This window comes from Culex pipiens, chromosome 2 (genome assembly GCF_016801865.2).
Source record: "Culex pipiens pallens isolate TS chromosome 2, TS_CPP_V2, whole genome shotgun sequence".
Taxonomy (NCBI): Eukaryota; Metazoa; Arthropoda; class Insecta; order Diptera; family Culicidae; genus Culex; species Culex pipiens.
Window position 1 is genome coordinate 223,338,689 of NC_068938.1, and position 17,706 is coordinate 223,356,394.

Genomic DNA, 17,706 nt, shown 5'->3' on the forward strand with positions numbered 1-17,706 from the left:
AAACAGAACGTATATTATTCTTTTTACTTAAAACATACATTTAAAAGAGTAAATTTAACAAATATTAAATCATAATTGTGATAATAGTGAAATTTAATCATTTCAAAGAAAAACAAACAAAAAAATGCATCTCTTTCTATAGTCGAAGCAGCCCCTTTGAAGAAAACTTCCGAGGCTTCGGCCACACCTAGACGTTTGATCTTCACAACCCCAATCTAAAATAAAAACACATAAAAACATACACAACACACAAAAAGTCTAGCGTAGATTGAGGATCATAAATTTGCACTACATTATATACGAAGCTGGTTGGTAAAGTTCAACCACACCAACATTTAACAGAAACTTCTCCCGTGCAGTTACTGCCGATGAAATGGGAGAAGCAAAAAAAAAAGAGATACAAAGCATTGAATCTAGCATTTCTAATAATCGATTAATAAGCAAACAACAGCAAAATATTCGTGTCGTAAACAAGTGAGCGAGCAGAATGCAACATTAGAAACAAAACAAAAAAACACTCTCTCTTTTAGGATATGTATCAAGAAAACAAGAAAATAACAACAACGCAACTAAAGCGGAAGTAAACCCCTCTCTAGTGAAAAAAAAACTCCTGTGAAGCAAACGCAAAAAAAAACAAAAACATACAAAAACGAATGAAAAATGGTGAAAAACATGCAAAAAATCTCACTATAATTTTGACAATCTAAATGTAGTTAATCTTAATGAAGAAAAACCAACATTGAATCATGAATAGCTTAGAACACTGTGAGATCGAACAGGTCAGTGTAGAGGGGACAAACTGAGCGAGAAACATTTTACTGAAACATTCCAGCAGTCCCGAAAACAAACAAAAAATCGTGCGAAGATATAAAGTAGTGACAAACAAAGGAAACCCTCCCTCGTAGAGAAACTCGTTAAATCTTAACTTCTAAGCGTATGACGAACAGGGTGCCAGCTGAGCATACCTTTTAGATATTTATTGATTAAAAGAAAAACAAGCAAGCAAGAAGCAGTAACTATTTGTAGTTAAGGACGAGATTATTTACTCTTATTTGCTAAACTGATTATGTTTTACGTTGGTTGCCGTGCGGCAGCAATGATCAAACGAGAGAAATTAAAAAGGAATAAACAATGATAGCCACTATATAATTATGATAGTCTTCGTTTGGCTAGTTTTGTAAATGTTGTTGTTAAATTTGAAATGTCTTACCTATATTTCTACCAATGTTCTTGCCACTATTTGAATACTAAATTGAACAAGAGTTAAACAAAACAAGGAAACTAAACAAACAATTAAAAACTGAAACAGGAATACCAAACCACTACCCTCGAGAGGTACGCGCTAGGAATGGCAGCCGAAACGTTGCCCCGCACGCTTGTGTAATCTTAACCATCAACGAAGTCCCACCTAGAAACGAGACGCAATCAACCGACTCCGACACACACACACACAAAAACCAGTTTAGATGTCCGATTTGTTCTACGGTCCTCCGCTGAATGTTCATTTTCCCCCCACTCCTAAACCAGCTACCGAGCTCACGGGGCAACGTTTCGTTACGTTTCCTTCCTCGAGTGACGAATCGGGAATGCTACACCCGGAATGAACCCAAGTTATGAAAAGAAAAAAAAAAACAAGATAAATGAACCTGAGTAAAATAAACACTAAAAGTGAGAGATAAACAAACGTTTACAAAAGAAATACTGATAAAATTAAAAAAGTAACATGCAAGATGTGTAAGGAAATTTCTATTTCACCACTGCCTTAATTTTTAAATCTGTAACAATTTGTGAGAATCGCGAGATCACTCTCATGAGCAAAAAAAAAACAACATACAAAAAGAACATACACACAGACACACATGCATAATGGAAAATAATAACAAGAAAAACAAGAAGAAATGAGAAACTATTACTATACTACTTACTAACTACTATTACAACAAACTACGAGAGTCAAAGCACCTATCACAAAATCGTAACGGTAAATCGTAGCAAGCGTGGATGTGAAAAACGGAGAGTGCAAAAAAGCAAACAAAAAGTGCTGTTTAGTTTCGAATCCTACACCCTCGAAACACCATGGCAACTCGCCGGGGACAGAACATCAACAATAAGGGGACACGCGTCACGGACTACTATGTGGAAAACCAAAATTTTAGCTAATCTTTTACATTTATCTATTTGAATTTATATTCGAGAATGAACAGCAACAAAACAAAAGGAGATATCACACACGTATAAAATTTAAAAACAAACAAAAGACACACTAAAAAGATTCAAGCATTTTATATTTCAGTGTTTCTTTTTCACACCTCTAATTGTTATCAGATTTCAAGATATTGATTGAATTTAAGGCAAAAGAAACAAATATTAGCATTAACACAGGAGGAAAAACAACATAAGCATACTCACGAGTAATATTAACTAAAGCGTAAGAAACAAACCAATTTATCTTGGAGCAGAAAAAGGAAAGATATCCCGGAATGAAACAGAGAAAAAAAAACAATTTGCAACTCAGTAAATGACAGCAATTCACTCACATACACACACATTACTCAGAAACAACAATGGAATACAAATAGCATATAGAAAAAAACGTACTCTTTCTTCCTTTTTCAACTCACGAACACAAATTGAAAGCAAACAAACAGAACTCACTCACTCACTCAAGAAAACATCAAGTAAAAGCAAATACAAAAATGGAGAAAACAGTGAAACATACAGCAAAGCATTCAAGGAGGTAGCAAAAACAAGAAACAAATAGGATTATCGTGGTTTGGTGAAATACAGCAAGAAAACAACAAAAAAACAGTACTGTTCTTTTATCTGTAGACAAGAAAACGATTTGTGTAGTTTTGTTTGTGCCGAAACTTTCCTCACGGATTTGCATTCGCTTTTTCCGTAGTAACTTTTCAGAAGGGCGATACACACATATATTGATGCTCTCCTTTCCTCAAAATCTTCTATGGCTCAATCGTGACATTATTTTGCATCGGTGAAATTTCACTTCTCTTTCTCGATGGTCTCTTCAATATCGACAACCAGAGGGTTGACTGTTCTTCAGCACAAGGGATTGAAAAAAAGTCGATCGTAGTATTTCGACTAGACTCGCAATCAAGACTTTTCGATAATATGTTTTCGATTAACCATCGACAAATCTCAATCGAAATTTTACCGATTTTCTGATGTAACGTAACTATTTCAGTCCTTCCAAAAAAACACAAAAAATATATTTCAAGGTTTGGGATAAAAACCAAATTTCAAATTATTTTCTCGCTCACAAGCAGTACAATAATTGGTTCTTCCAGCTTGCTAGAAATAAAAATATCCGCTCGGCCTTTGGCATCCACCAGAACGGACGTTCCTGTACATTCACCACTCTCCACTTCTCCACTGATCAAATCACAGTAAATCCCCGCCGGAAGGCACGTAAACAGATTCGCCTTCATACTGATCGATATCTCCGCATTGAAAGCCACAAAACCAATCTTCCCTCGACAAAAAGCAACCTGGTTTTGTCCATTGTCCACCCAGTTGATCACGGGTTGTCCCACAACCGCACCGCGGAACTTCATCATCCGCTTCACCACCTGCCACCGGTGCTCGCAGATCCATCCTCCGGTGCACTGTCCAGCGTCGTCGAAATCAACCGACACAATCCGACCTCGAGCGTCCATCGGTGGTCCTTCGTCGTCCGTTTTGAACCCAAACGAACTCATGATCCGCGGAGTTCCGTACCGATGGGCCAGCATAAAGACTAGCGCGATCTTGTACCCTCGACGGTGCTTGAAGGTCACGATCTGCTTGGTTTCGTTCACCTCCGGAAGTCGCTGCAGGATTGGGGAGTCCACGAAAACCACCGATCGTTCCCGCGGAAGATAGCCCAGGCGGGTTCCCGTGAAGAGCATGTGGTGGAACGGTTTTCGTTTGTACATGACTTCACCAATGTCGTACGCGAACCGATATTCCGTCACCATTCCCATGTACGTGTACTCGGTCTTTCTTGAGCCTCCCTCGTTAAAATCAGCCACGTCCTGGTAGATGAAGGGTCGACTGTCTTTGGGGAAGCCCGCAGAAATGCTCAAATTCTCCAGTTTCGAGTAAAGCGCCTTGAAAGAGAGATTTTTGATCCAAGTAACCATTGAAAAATTATTGTTTTGCGCAAACATACCCTCAGATCGTGCGGCCACATGTTCTTAGCGGAATTGATGTAAAAGCCAGCCACACCCACCGAAATAAGTTTGTTCATGAACTCGACCATTCTGTCCCGAACCCGTGCCAACCCCTGGTTCAAGTCCGGCCGATCGTCGACCTGACAGTTCCGCACCTCGTGAGGATCTCTCGGGTCAACGATCGTGCAAGCATCGTTAAAATCCCCAGCACTGTACGGCGTTGCCGGATAATCCTTCATTTCCGGATACGCCACCGAACCAGCGGTCCCCCGAACCGTCCCACTGCCACCGGCCATGTTGTTCAGCACCACTTCCACGTAAACGCGCACTCCCCCGTCGTTGCACGCGCTCACCATCGACCGGAACTGCGACTCGTCACCAGATCTGCCGGAAATCTTGTACGAAATCGGTTCATACCGTTCGCGCCACGATCGATTTGGCATAATGCGAACCTCGTTCACCGGGGACACTTGGACCGCACCGAACCCGTTCGGACCCAGGTACGCCAAACATTCCACCTCGACATCCACGTGGGTCCACTCGAAAAGCTGCACGATTCCGGTGGCTTCCTTTTTCGCAAAATGCGGATCAAATTGACCGCCAGCCTTGATCGTGAAAATTGTCACTAGTAGTAGTAGGCTGCGATGCATTGTGCGACGACGGCTACTGCGATGTGAATGACTGAGTGGTCAGCAGAGCGCTGCCTAGCGTATAGTTGTGAAGGCAAAGGTTACTAGATCATGGTTTGGTTTCCGGTTGATCTGGTGGCATTGCGGATGAGGGTTTTTTTCTGGAATGACGTCACTCTTATAGAGACTAGTTTCCCGACTGTAATTATTTACTGCTGTTGTCATTAAAATGAAATAAGATTGCTGAAAGCGAGTAGTATATCAAAGACTAATGAGACTAAAGAATTACATCAGTCAGTTTATTTCATTGCATATTAATTGGCTATTTGTACAGAGGATTGTTGTTACAAATATTTATAAGGGTCACGATTGGCTAATTAATTACAATGTTTTTTTTGCGAGATCTGGATTGTACAATATACTAACTTCTAAAAAAACTTACATCTATAAGCTTAACCATTCGTTTTCGCAAAAATAGACACATCCAAACTGACCGGCGTAACGAGCCATTTTTGCACCTCCTTGCTACCGTCGCAATCTTCCATCTTCAGGAACGTTCGGCTCTCCATGTCGAGCGCTAAACACTTGCCATGTTTTACACTCTTTATCTGCCTAGAGTCGATCTTGTACTGCCAGGCTTGGTTTCCCCGGCCCCGGTGGCATCCAAAGACGCCGAGCTCCGAGCCCGTGTAATCGAGACAGTGCTTGTAGCTGTTCAGCTCCTGATAGTAGTTGTGGACCCAAAATTGAGACTTTTCCGCGTGATCGCAGCTGGCCATGCCCACGGTGTTGGTTGCTGCGTGATACGTGAGGCACGTGTCGTTGCCGAGGGCTGCATTTTTTACCTGTGGGCGGAATTTGATCACGTAAAAATCTTATCGTGGAAACAAAATCTGAACAAAAAGGTGAGTAATTCGGAAACGCTTTGGTTGATTTTTTTTATCATTGAGATGTTTGGGATCCTTTTTTCGCCACCTTGGCTGCCATTCTACGCAAAACTGTCTCATGTTAAAAAACAGCTGATGCACATTTTTTTTATTTCTACGCATAATTACCTGTTTGCACTATATGTCCCTAATCGCCACAGTTAGCAGTTTATAACTGTAAAGTGTAATCCTCTTGCTGTCAACAAAATATAGTGCTTCGAAAAATATTGAATACATGAAAAAAATACTTAGTGGAACAATTTTGCCCAGAGAAGTGGTTTTGTTTTGTAATGAGTTTCCTAATAAGATGCTATGCGTGGGAGTCGCTCAATCTGCATTCCTGTCACACATGAGGTCTGCACAGCTGATTCCACGTAGATTTTTCCCGCCAGTAATGACAGGAAACGCTGACAAACGGAATATGTGCCAAAATCATAAGTGGTTTTTTAACATATAAAGGGAAATCATCGTGAACTGGAACTGCCGGTCGTTAGCCCGGGTAAAGTGGAAACGTTGAGATGATTGTTGTCCTCTGCTCTCATCTCGCAAAAAGCCATACAGAGAACCACGTCCCATTCCCCATCCCCAATCCCTTTCCCAAATCCCAATCCCCAATCTACAGTGTCAAGCGACCCGTGCCAAGGGATGTATGTCTGGAGGGGAGCAAGAAGTATCCAGGTCTGAACGGAGCCTGCGTGGTACCAAGACGCCCCACGCAGTATGTAGTCTCCTCTGTGTCTTTGCAGGCCCGAGTCACAGTTGAAGTTTGTAGGAGTCCTGAAAACAAGGTTTATCAACATGGAAACTGATCAAAACCAAAACCCAAGTGCCAGCTGCTTCCCTCAGCTGGAACCAACGCGGAAGGAAGGAAGAAGAAGCATGAAATCCGCCGGAAGAGAGGACACCACTAGAAGAGAAGAGTCGGCGGAAAACTGTAGAGTGCAGTTTGCGGTGTCGGAACGCATGAGAGACATGCACAGGAAGGTTCACATGTGGAAGGAAGTAGGAGAGTTATCCAGTACCAAACGAGAACCTTCTGTTGTTCTTCGGAGCAATTCTGCGAGAGATGGTAAGGTTACGCAACAGTCTTTGACGAAAACTAGGCAACCACATGCATATTTTCGCTTTTTTGCGAATATAGCACCGGTACAGCTGAACATTCTGAAAATTCACGCAACAACCTCACCGCTTGAGCACCCCCGCTACGATGAGCACGGTATTTTACCACTCGTCAACACAGCATCTCAGAAAACTCTCAGGTACAGATATACAATCCAAAACCGACCTCATGTGGCCTTCCAGTACTTCATGTACTATACAAGAGGAACCCGCATCCTCAACACACATCAGCGACCAAGCTGCAGGACACTGCCATCCTGTTCCCGGATCATCAAAACATCTTGGAGAAAACGGCAGGTTCAACTGAACAATGAACAATATCCGTTGCATCCAGGTTAACCTCCATCATGCTAAGGGTGCTTCCAGTATCCTTAGTCGGAGGTTCACTAAAGAGCAATTGGGGATTGCTCTCGTTCAAGAACCGTGGGTGAACCACAACAAAATCCTTGGACTGTCCTGTCAAAGCAGTAGATTGATCTACAGCAATACGCAGGCAACACCAAGAACGGCGATTCTGCTGAGCGGAAACATCAAGTGTACTCCAATCACGGAATTCGTCCAACGAGACATCGTTGCAGCAATGGTGACCGTCCCGACCACCAAGGGAAAGCAGGAGATGGTTGTTGCATCTGCTTACTTTCCTGGTGACCAGGACGATGTTCCACCGCCAGAAGTGGCCGCACTTGTGCGATACTGTAGGGCTGTCAATAAACCGTTCCTCATCGGTTGTGACGCGAACGCCCACCATACGATATGGGGAAGCACGGATGTTAACGATAGAGGTGAGCGCCTTCTTGAATACTTGACGTCTAACAACGTCAATGTATGCAATAAGGGCAATGAACCTACTTTTGTTACTGTCGCAAGACAGGAGGTCTTGGACCTCACTCTGTGTAGTGCTGCTTTTGCAGACAAAATAAAAAACTGGCATGTCTCTGAAGAAGCTAGTCTATCTGATCACAGACAGATTGTCTTTGACATTGAAGCCAGTCAACTGAAAAGGGAAACGTTTCGTGACCCAAATGACACGGACTGGAACGCCTTTCGAGGTCACCTTTGCCGGTCCAAACAAGACGCTCCTTCACGAATACGAACCCCCGAAGAATTGGATACTGCAGCGAATACTCTTCAACGCAGGATCACGGCAGCCTACCAGGCAAGCTGCCCTAAGAAGGTGAGGGAAATCTGTCGGGACGTACCGTGGTGGAGCGAAAGCCTGAGCAGTCTCCGCAAGGAGGCTAGAAGGCTTTTCAACAGAGCTAAGCTCACTTCCGAATGGGATGCCTACAAAGCAGCCCTAACGAAGTATAACGCGGAGTTGAGGAGAGCCAAAAAAACTAGCCTGGCTAATTTCTGTGAGGACATAAGCTCGATGTCTGAAGCAACCCGACTCCAAAAGGCGTTGTCAAAAGACCATTCCAACGGTCTAGGACAGGTGAGAGACGAGCAAGGCACTCTCACTGTCACAAACAAGGAAACACTGCAAGTACTCATGAGTACGCACTTTCCAGAATCAACTGAAAGAGAGGAGGATGCAGCTAGTACCCGGACTGCAGATGGCGTATGGTGTCGACCATCAAGAGAGTCAGTCCACCTAGCCCGTCGAATGTTCAACCAGTCTTCAATCAGATGGGCCCTCGGCACATTTGAACCACTGAAGGCTGCAGGACCCGACGGCATCCTTCCAATCTTTCTCCAAAAAGCAGCCGACACCATAATGGCTGAGTTGATCAACTTACTTCGAGCCAGCTTCACCCTGGGCTACATCCCTCGAAGCTGGCGCAAAGTTAAGGTGATCTTCATACCTAAGGCCGGCAGAAGTGACCCCACGATGCCAAAAGCCTTCAGACCCATAAGTCTGACAGTGACGCTGCTCAAGCTTATGGAGAAAATCACGGATAACCACATCCGGGCGGAGTTCTTGAAGGACTTCCCTTTGCATAAACACCAATATGCATACCAAGCGGGCAAATCGACCGAAACTGCCCTACACACGCTAGTGTCACGTATCGAGAACGCACTGAAATATAAAGAATCTGCACTTTGTGCTTTTCTTGATATTCAGGGTGCCTTCGATAACACTTCGTACACAGCCATCAATGAAGCGCTCCGGTCGAGGAACGTCGATGGAACAACTGCGAGCTGGATTCATGCTATGCTTACGAGCAGAGAGATTTCAGCATCGCTAGGAGACACATCTATCACAATAACAGCAGCCAAAGGCTGTCCGCAAGGGGGAGTACTCTCTCCTTTGCTTTGGCTGCTGGTGGTAGATAGTCTTCTAAGAAAACTTACACTACTCGGCTACGAAGTCATTGGATATGCTGACGACGTAGTCTTAATCATCCGGGGGAAGTACGACGGAACGTTATCGGACCGTCTACAGTCAGCTCTAAACTGCACCATGTCGTGGTGTGAGCAGGAAGGGCTGACAATAAACCCCAACAAAACCGTGATAATCCCGTTTACTAACAGGAGGAAACACGACCTTAGGCCGCCTACCTTGAAAGGAACCCAACTGACCTTCAGTTCTGAGGTCAAATATTTAGGAGTAATCCTTGACAAAAAGCTGAACTGGAATGCACATCTGGACTATGCGGTAAAGAAGGCAACTACTGCTATCTGGGCGTGCAACAAAATGCTCGGCAAAACCTGGGGCCTTAAACCGAAACTTGCATTCTGGTCTTACACCACCATCGCCCGACCTAGGGTAACCTATGCGTCGACCGTTTGGTGGCCGAAGACTGAACAGAAGACATGTCAGTCGAAGCTGACCAAGCTCCAACGACTGGCATGTCTCTCTGTAACGAGTGCAATGAAAACAACCCCCACCGCGGCCATGGAAGCCATGCTATGCATTCTGCCTTTACATTTACATGTGAAGCAGGAGGCTGCGCTTGGCGCTCTACGACTACAACGGTGTAACAACTGGGTGGAAGGAGATGGAACGGGTCACTCGCGGATCGTGAAGGCTTTTGACATTTCCCCCCTTGCAACTTCAGTCTCGGACTGCATGGAGGTGAGGCCCAACATGGACATTCCATATGAGGTGATTGAAACAAATCGCCAAATGTGGAGTAATGGAGGACCTACACTTCCAGAAGGAACTATTCGTTTCTTTACGGATGGTTCAAAAATGGGCACTTCTACTGGAGCTGGAGTCTTCGGTCCTCGAACCAGGGAAACCATATCTATGGGAAAGTGGCCTACCGTTTTTCAAGCAGAAGTGTATGCCATACACATCTGTGCGAGGACGTGTATTATGAGAAATTATAGACACGCAAAAATCGGTATTTTCTCGGATAGCCAAGCTGCACTATTGGCATTAAAATCCTCTAAATGCGAATCCAAACTTGTTTGGGAGTGCGTCGCTTCCCTCAGGGAACTTGCTTCTCGGCATAACAGAGTCATGTTGTTTTGGGTCCCAGGGCACTGCGGCATTGAAGGCAACGAAATGGCTGATGAACTTGCTAGACAAGGCTCATCAAACATCTTCGTGGGTCCCGAGCCGTTCCTTGGAATCTCAAAAAGTGCCGTGAAGCAAGAAATAACTAATTGGGGACAATTGCAAATCGCTTCAATCTGGGGCGAGATGCGAGGATTGAGACAAGCTAAAACTTTTATCACTCCAAGTCCTTCAATTGCCAGGAAACTTCTTGGCTTAAACCGTAGGGAACTACGAATACTCGCAGGGCTTCTAACAGGACATTGTCCTGCCAGATATCACCTGCACAAAATCGGCAGGTGGCCTAACAACCTCTGTCGTTTTTGTTTAACTGAGCTGGAAAGCTCGGCACATTTACTCTGCTTCTGCGGAGCACTTGTGTCTCGAAGGCTGCGGTTCTTTGGATCGCACCTTCTTACGCCGTACGATGTATGGCACCACACCCATCCCAAGAAGGTCATACAGTTCATCGACTGTATTGCGCCGAATTGGGATAAACCATGTCTGCAAAATAACCCCTCGTCTTCCGATCCAATGGATACGAGTAATTTGTAGTATGGACAGTAACCAGGGTACATCACAAAAGATAGCCTTCTCAGGTGGTCGCAGTGAACTTAACCCAATGCCCATTGGGCAACAAAAAAAAAAAAAAATAAGATGCTAGATTCTATGGGTTTTTAAAAAGAATACGTCAAACTAAACTTGAAACTGAAAAAAGTCAGAATCGTCCAAAAATGACATGCTACAATTATGCGTAAAATGACAATTAGGAAGTCTGCAATATGACTCCAGAAATGCTTAAACTAAACTTTTAAATTTAATATCGAATTTGCAATCGAAAAGAAGAAACTTGGTTAGGTGTTTCACCTAAGAACCATTGGACCTCTGATTGCTGGATACAGAAAAGATAAACAAACAGGAAATTTTTTGTTTTCAAAGTTTCACCCAAGCAGTCCCCCATTTTCCAACACCGATATCCCAGCAATTAGAGGTCAAACTTTCAATGTTTTTCTGACGAAATTTCAAAAAATTTGTGAACTTTTCGAAAAAACAAATATTTTTAGAAATCACTCATGGACACTATTTACAAAAAAAACGGAAAACTGTTAAAATTTTGTGCAAAACTGCAGTCCAAAAATAACAATATTTCAACTCACACGAAATCGGAAAAAGTGCGCCGATCCCTCGTCGATTTCCTTGAAACTTTGCAATAGGGGAGAGTGGGGAGACTTGATCCCCTTTTTTTGTATCGCACATAACTCTGTCAATTTCTCACAAAACTATGAACTTTTTGCATGAATTGAAAGCTTAAACCTTCAACTTTGTTTGGCTGATAAGGGTATTTCATCAGATAAACTCTTCGAATCATGCCTAGCGTTTTAAAAAAATATTTAAAACCGGCATTTTCAAAATGTTGGGGATAATTTTATCCCCCTTTCAACATTTTGAAGAAATCTTATGCAAAATGTTTCTTATTCATCCAAATTTTAAATTTTCTATAAGTTACAGCAATTTCACATTAAACCTGTACGTTTGTGTTCAAAATATAACAAGTTTAGCTTGCAATATATTTAAAAACTTAAAATTTTCTTTTTTAGACCAAAATTGAGCATGTTTACAAAAGCTGGTAATTTTTGTTTACAAAACTTTTGAAAATTGGTTCAAACTGCAGTAAATTATGTACAACTATACTAAAGGAAACTATGTACGAAAGCCCAGCCCAATTATTTAATCTTGAGGCTGATTCCAGTGACTGTAAAAATGCAGGGATCAAGTCTCCCTAAACGCACTTTTTTAAACAATTGATTGTAAAAATAGTATGACGATAAATTTAACGTCAAATGCGTAAGGGTTTTGGGATGATATGTTTATCAAACAATTCATGTATAAAAAATATTTTTTTGAATAATTTTTGAGTGTTTTCTATTCTTATTAAAACAAAGAAAAAAGATCTCATGGAAGTTTTTTGCAGCACTTTTTAGAAAAATGATTGTAACTCAATCTAAACATTTTTTAATTTTTTTTCTTTGTTTTCTACAATGAGTTTTAGTCAATTTTGCACAACTTTCTAGAACAAAGCTAATTGTTTTACCCACATGCTGGCGAGATACAGGCTTGGGATCAAGTGTCCCCGGGGATCAAGTCTCCCCACTCTCCCCTAAGTTAAAAATTAGTTTTAAAATCACTGCCATTTTCCGTTCCGATTTCCCGTCGTCAGACAATTTCCGGAATTCGGGGGGAATTGCTCATATGAGTAGTAAATCAACCAAATCTAAAAGTGAGTACGAGTTTACATTGGAATAAACAGAACACGCCGTGCAAAGCTGCCTTATTACAGTTCAGATTTAAAAATATCAACAACAAAACAGTTTAGTATTTATTATATTATTATTTTGAAAAGAAATATTAAAATTAAGAATAAGTTTAGACAGCTCAATGATTTTTAATAACTAATCAAAAAAATGCTAAACATGTAAACTCACCTCTCCACGAAACGCTCCCTCAATCAGCGGATTCTTCATCTCCGGATACGCAGTCTCAATGTAGTACCGGAACGTCTTACACTTCGCTTTCCGCCGTACCTCCTTCCTGCTGGACACATCACCCACCTCTTCCACCGGATACCGCGGCAACCCATAAATATCAAAAATGACCTGTTTGTATTCGTCCATCCACACCTCCGCCAGTCGGAGTGAATTCGCTCTCACAACGTCCTTGTTCGCTTTCATCAGGTAGGGATGTCCCGTCTTTTGAATGTGAGCCACTCGCGAACATGGGACGGTCAACATTTTTCCCCCACAGATCCAGCTCTTCATCGACAGCTCGATATTTTCGATGCCGTAGATTTCGAACCCCTCGTCGTACCACCCGAGCAGCTCGAAGAACGTCCTGTTGATGGCAAACAGCCCACCGGCCATCGCCGGCGTCTCGAACGGTTCCAGCTTGTTCTGGGGCTGCTTGACGCGACTCCACCGGCCCCACCAGCCAAAGTTCAAATCCCAATCGTACGCCCCGTAGTATGTGGGAGCATTTTCCGTGCGCAGGTGCATATCGTGCTCGTCGATCCAATCGATCGTGGGAATTGCGATCGTCATCCAATTTCGCGCCACCGGATCCAACAGCGCTTCCAGCCAACCTGTAGACCGTTTAAAGAAAGAAAGACATTGTTTAATAAACATGCTTGCCTTTTTGTTTTGTTTGTTTTGCGCACAAACGCAACGTGGCGCGATCGTAGACGGGGGTAGTAAAAGAAATTTTATACCAACTGTGCACTCAACGTGGGCATCGAGGAACGTAATAAGCGGTGCCGTGGAGTTCCTAGCGCCAAGGAGTCGTGCGCGGATCAGTCCTTGACGGGTGGGAGCTCGCAGGATTCGTACCTTGGGGTATGCCGCGAAGTAGTCGTCCAGTTGGGTTTTTGTGTGAGCTGAAGGAAGAAACTTGCATTAAGAAGACCGTTGAAGATCGATGATCATTCCAAGATCACTTACGCAAGTAGGAAAAGTCATCGACTAGAATGATCTCTTTGACCAAATTGGGTGGGCTTCGATCGAGAATCGAGTGAACGGTTCGAACCAAAACTGACCAGGCTTCGTTGTAGAACACGATCACGATTGAAGTTTCCGGTAGATCTGGTAGAAACCGGTTTGGTTCCTTGCACCAAGCGTCCCGCGTGTCCGGCAACCTCCGATGGACCGACATCAGATCCGATAGGTACTGGTTGAGACCCTGCATATCGTAGCCCTGTTTCATGAGGGACGCGATTTCTGCATTGGTAACCCCCGCCGAAACAGCCACTCCCATGTCACCGGGTGGCGTCGGAAACCTCGGATCGAGCGTTTGCAAGATGTATTTAAATTCAGTCACATTTTCATCTGCCACAGTCGTTCTGTACTTGAGATTCTGCCTCAACTGGATATAGTTCTGGAAATCGGCCATCTCCCACCGGGCACTGTACACCATCACCAGCGCCGTCACGCAGACGATCGAAAGCAACACCGCGAGGAAACATTTCTTATTAAACACCTGGTAGAGCAATCGTGATTAGATTAGTAGGCGCTGTGTTCACATCCACCCCCTGTCAAGCAGATCTGTCAATTACCCGAATCATACTTCACCGGTGCGTCGCTCGTGGGAAACTGAACCGAACTAGTTGAATGTCGCGAAGCTCGTTGACGGCACTTCAATAAGCTGTCGATGTCTCACGACACATGTCAGCGTCAATCGGGCACCTGTTATCGTCACTTTTGCCGAACCGACAAGTAACGAGGACGAACCTAGGCCACACTACCTCTGATAACAGCAATAGAACGAATGATTCTCTTGAACGTCGTCACCCACATCACAGTAGGCTTTCGCGAAGAAAGCTGCGCGCCGGTCTCTAACAATCAGTAAGCTTATCCAAGGGCTCACTTGTACAAACAACGTAAGGTACGCAAATGGCCAACTACGACCAGCACTAGCGGAAGACTACACCGGACAATGCTGAACGTCAACGAGTGCGAGCGCGCGCCTCGGCAGCAGGTTGCTTCGATCAGCACGTTTTCGTTCTTGGGAAAGAAAACAAAACTGGGCGTGCTTGCTTGGTCCGTGGCGGTTGTAACTTGGTTGGGGTATTTTTGTTACTTTCTGATGATTCTAGTTATCAGTTTTTAATTGCTCTTGTATCAAACTTAAACATTCACACACTCTGAAAGATGGGTCGATATTATTTTCCCATTAGCTTGTAAACCAATCAGTAAGCAAATAAGGGCGCAGCAGGTTCTTTTCCTATTAAACATTTATAATAGGGCGATTGCAAATTAATTCAGCTTGAATAACTAGTGCTAGTGGTGTGGTGAGTCCCCCTGCAATATGACTGCAAGTAGTGCACGATAAGACGAGTCAGTCGGCAGCTATTTGCTGTTCGGATTTGTGTCGTTGGTGCAGTTTGATACATTTTTTCTGCTGCCTGTCTGTGGTGAGCTGAGGATTTTACTGCGTTTCCGTGATTCTCTTCTCTTGAATTGTAACAGGCGTGTTATCGGCCACGTGACTTGCACTGTTGAGTATAAAAATGAAAAGAAAAACGATTCATTTATTTAAATTTTTAACTTGATTCTGCAGTCTCTGTTCAGACTGTAGTCCCAGTTGCGGTACCTCAAGCATTTATTGATTTGTATTTTGCAGAATAAAAATTATATACTTGATCCATTGCAAAACAACAAATATTTAACTCAAATATTTATCAGGTTTTTTTCTGTTGAAAGCTGAATCACCTACAATTAAAATATTTAATATATATCGTTAAATGAAAAAAAAACAAATATTGTTATGATAAATATAACAGCTTTTTCAATGAATGCGATTCCATTTTACCCAAATTTGTGAGATTTATTGCCAACCAAGTACACTTCTAGAGTTATTTCTGAAAAGATCCTATAAGCTATTGTCTATTATATATTTATAGGACCTATTAAAAAAAACTCTGGATTTTTTAAATAAATTCATCACCACCATTTTGACCGTCATCTTGATGTTAAAATTTCCAAATAACATCGAAGTATTTTGAAATTATTCCGATGACTTCGGATAGTCTGGACTGTTTGTGAAAAGGTGGTGTTAATTGGAACAATCTTTTCTCAAATATCAACAATATTAAAATTACTTTATACAATCCTTACTTTTCTATACAGAACAGGGGGCAGAACCATATTTAAAAAAAACTTCGATATTTATGAAATGAAATATTACACTATTGAAGTCGTACATTTATCTTAGGAGGTTTACCGAGTTGGATAAATACGAAGAGTGCTGAAAAAATAATGTTTTGCAACAAGTTGCTTACTACATTTTTTGCAATTCTGAAAAATGCTTTTCGAATGTTATTGTATATCAATTTTCCATGAGTTAAGTAAACTTACCGTTCAAAACAAAAAAATATTGAAAAGTGTTACTTTTCGTTACAAGTGTTGAAAAGTTCAACTTTTCAGCACTGGTATTGAAAGGTATTAATTTTCCATTCTGTTAGTTATGGTAGGGAAAAGAATGCCGTTTCGTTTCTCCAGAAGGACAGGAAAAGTTGACAGTTTCACAGCGGAATTGCAAAAAAAAACATTTTCCTGCGTTTGTTTTAATTTTAAATACATTTGGGATAATTTGAAAATATTATAAATAATTGAAAAATTTCGAAAATGTCGATCGACAATCTTTAATCGTGTGAAATGCATATTGACACCATTTTTTTCTTTTAATTCTTAAAACCAAACCTTTAAATTTCAATTTCTACATTATTGGTTCCAAAAGACATTTTTTTATTTTTATATCGCTAGCGTTTCAGGTAATTATTATTTTATTTCAACTCTCGAATGACATGGATTTGTGGACATGGACATGGATACGTTTTAAAGCAAATGTCTAGGAAATATTTAAACCTTTTTATTATAATCTGTTTTTTCCTCCCCAAAAACCAAACAAAAGATTTCTTTCTGAAATATGATATTGTGGATATTGGAATTCAACTGTTAGAAATAAAAGAGTTAATATGTATGTAGAACGAGTATTTTTTTAAGTTAAATAGTTTTTTAGAATTAAACAGCAGGCATAACACAAAAAAAAAGCAAATCAATCCTCTTTAACGACCCCCGGGTCTTTTGTGGGCTCTGTTGCAAGTTTCTGCTCATAACACACATAAGCTGAATTTTTATCTCCAGGAATCATAAATAAACCACGTGTGATTATAACAGACACATTGTACTCTCCATCCCCGTACCATGGTTTTTATTTTATACATTTTTTAGTGTTGTATGGCCCGTGGCCCCTATCGCCACTTAGGTTTGGCTTATGGTACCTTTTGAAAAAGTGTTTCATGAAGTTTGATCACTTTTCTAAAATTCGTCCTTTCTCAGGGAAAACATTCTAGATAATAGTGTTAACTTATTAAACTTGTTCCTATTTATAAATAAGTCAAACATTGACTAATGTTGCATTGAACGTGAATTTTAGAGTTACCAGGTGTTGAGAACCCCATTAAATCACATAAATTTTCCTTGTTTTTTGTATCCGAACGAAGTTGACTTTATAGCTGTCGGCCACCATTGCTAGTACCAACCACTAGTGTCTTCCTTTTTATCTGCAAGGACTTCGCCGCCCTGGGCTCCTAAGTGTATGAAAGTATGGCACGGAGCGACGGCACCGAATACCCATATTTACACAAAGAATTTTAGAGCACCCACCGCGGGATTCGAACCGGCGACCTCTGGATTGTGAGTCCAGTGCGCGGTCCGATTGATCCACACGGGCGGGACACACGTTTTTTGTATCCACAGCCTCCAAAAGTTTTGAACATTGCGTGTTTATTTCTTCACGGTATCAATGGCTCAAGGTAGCATTCTAAATATTGTAAGAACTTTTAAATCTAGATGTAATTCTGGTGAAAG

General features: G+C 42.0%; 2 protein-coding genes across 2 annotated transcripts; both read right to left on the reverse strand.

Annotated features, from left to right (window-relative positions):
* Positions 1 to 128: 128 nt before the first annotated feature.
* On the reverse strand, positions 129 to 4,964 carry LOC120423702 (alpha-amylase A-like). The gene is made up of 2 exons (XM_039587604.2): positions 4,169 to 4,964; positions 129 to 4,106 (listed from the first exon to the last, which is right to left on the reverse strand). Exons 1-2 carry the CDS (start codon positions 4,817 to 4,819, stop codon positions 3,258 to 3,260), a joined length of 1,500 nt encoding a protein of 499 aa, XP_039443538.1. The 5' UTR covers positions 4,820 to 4,964; the 3' UTR covers positions 129 to 3,257.
* A 112-nt stretch (positions 4,965 to 5,076) lies between these two features.
* LOC120423699 (putative polypeptide N-acetylgalactosaminyltransferase 9) lies at positions 5,077 to 14,872 on the reverse strand. The gene is made up of 5 exons (XM_039587601.2): positions 14,391 to 14,872; positions 13,780 to 14,314; positions 13,551 to 13,715; positions 12,772 to 13,424; positions 5,077 to 5,643 (listed from the first exon to the last, which is right to left on the reverse strand). The coding sequence occupies exons 1-5, from the start codon at positions 14,397 to 14,399 to the stop codon at positions 5,251 to 5,253; spliced, it is 1,755 nt and encodes a 584-aa protein (XP_039443535.1). The 5' UTR covers positions 14,400 to 14,872; the 3' UTR covers positions 5,077 to 5,250.
* Between the last annotated feature and the right edge of the window lie 2,834 nt (positions 14,873 to 17,706).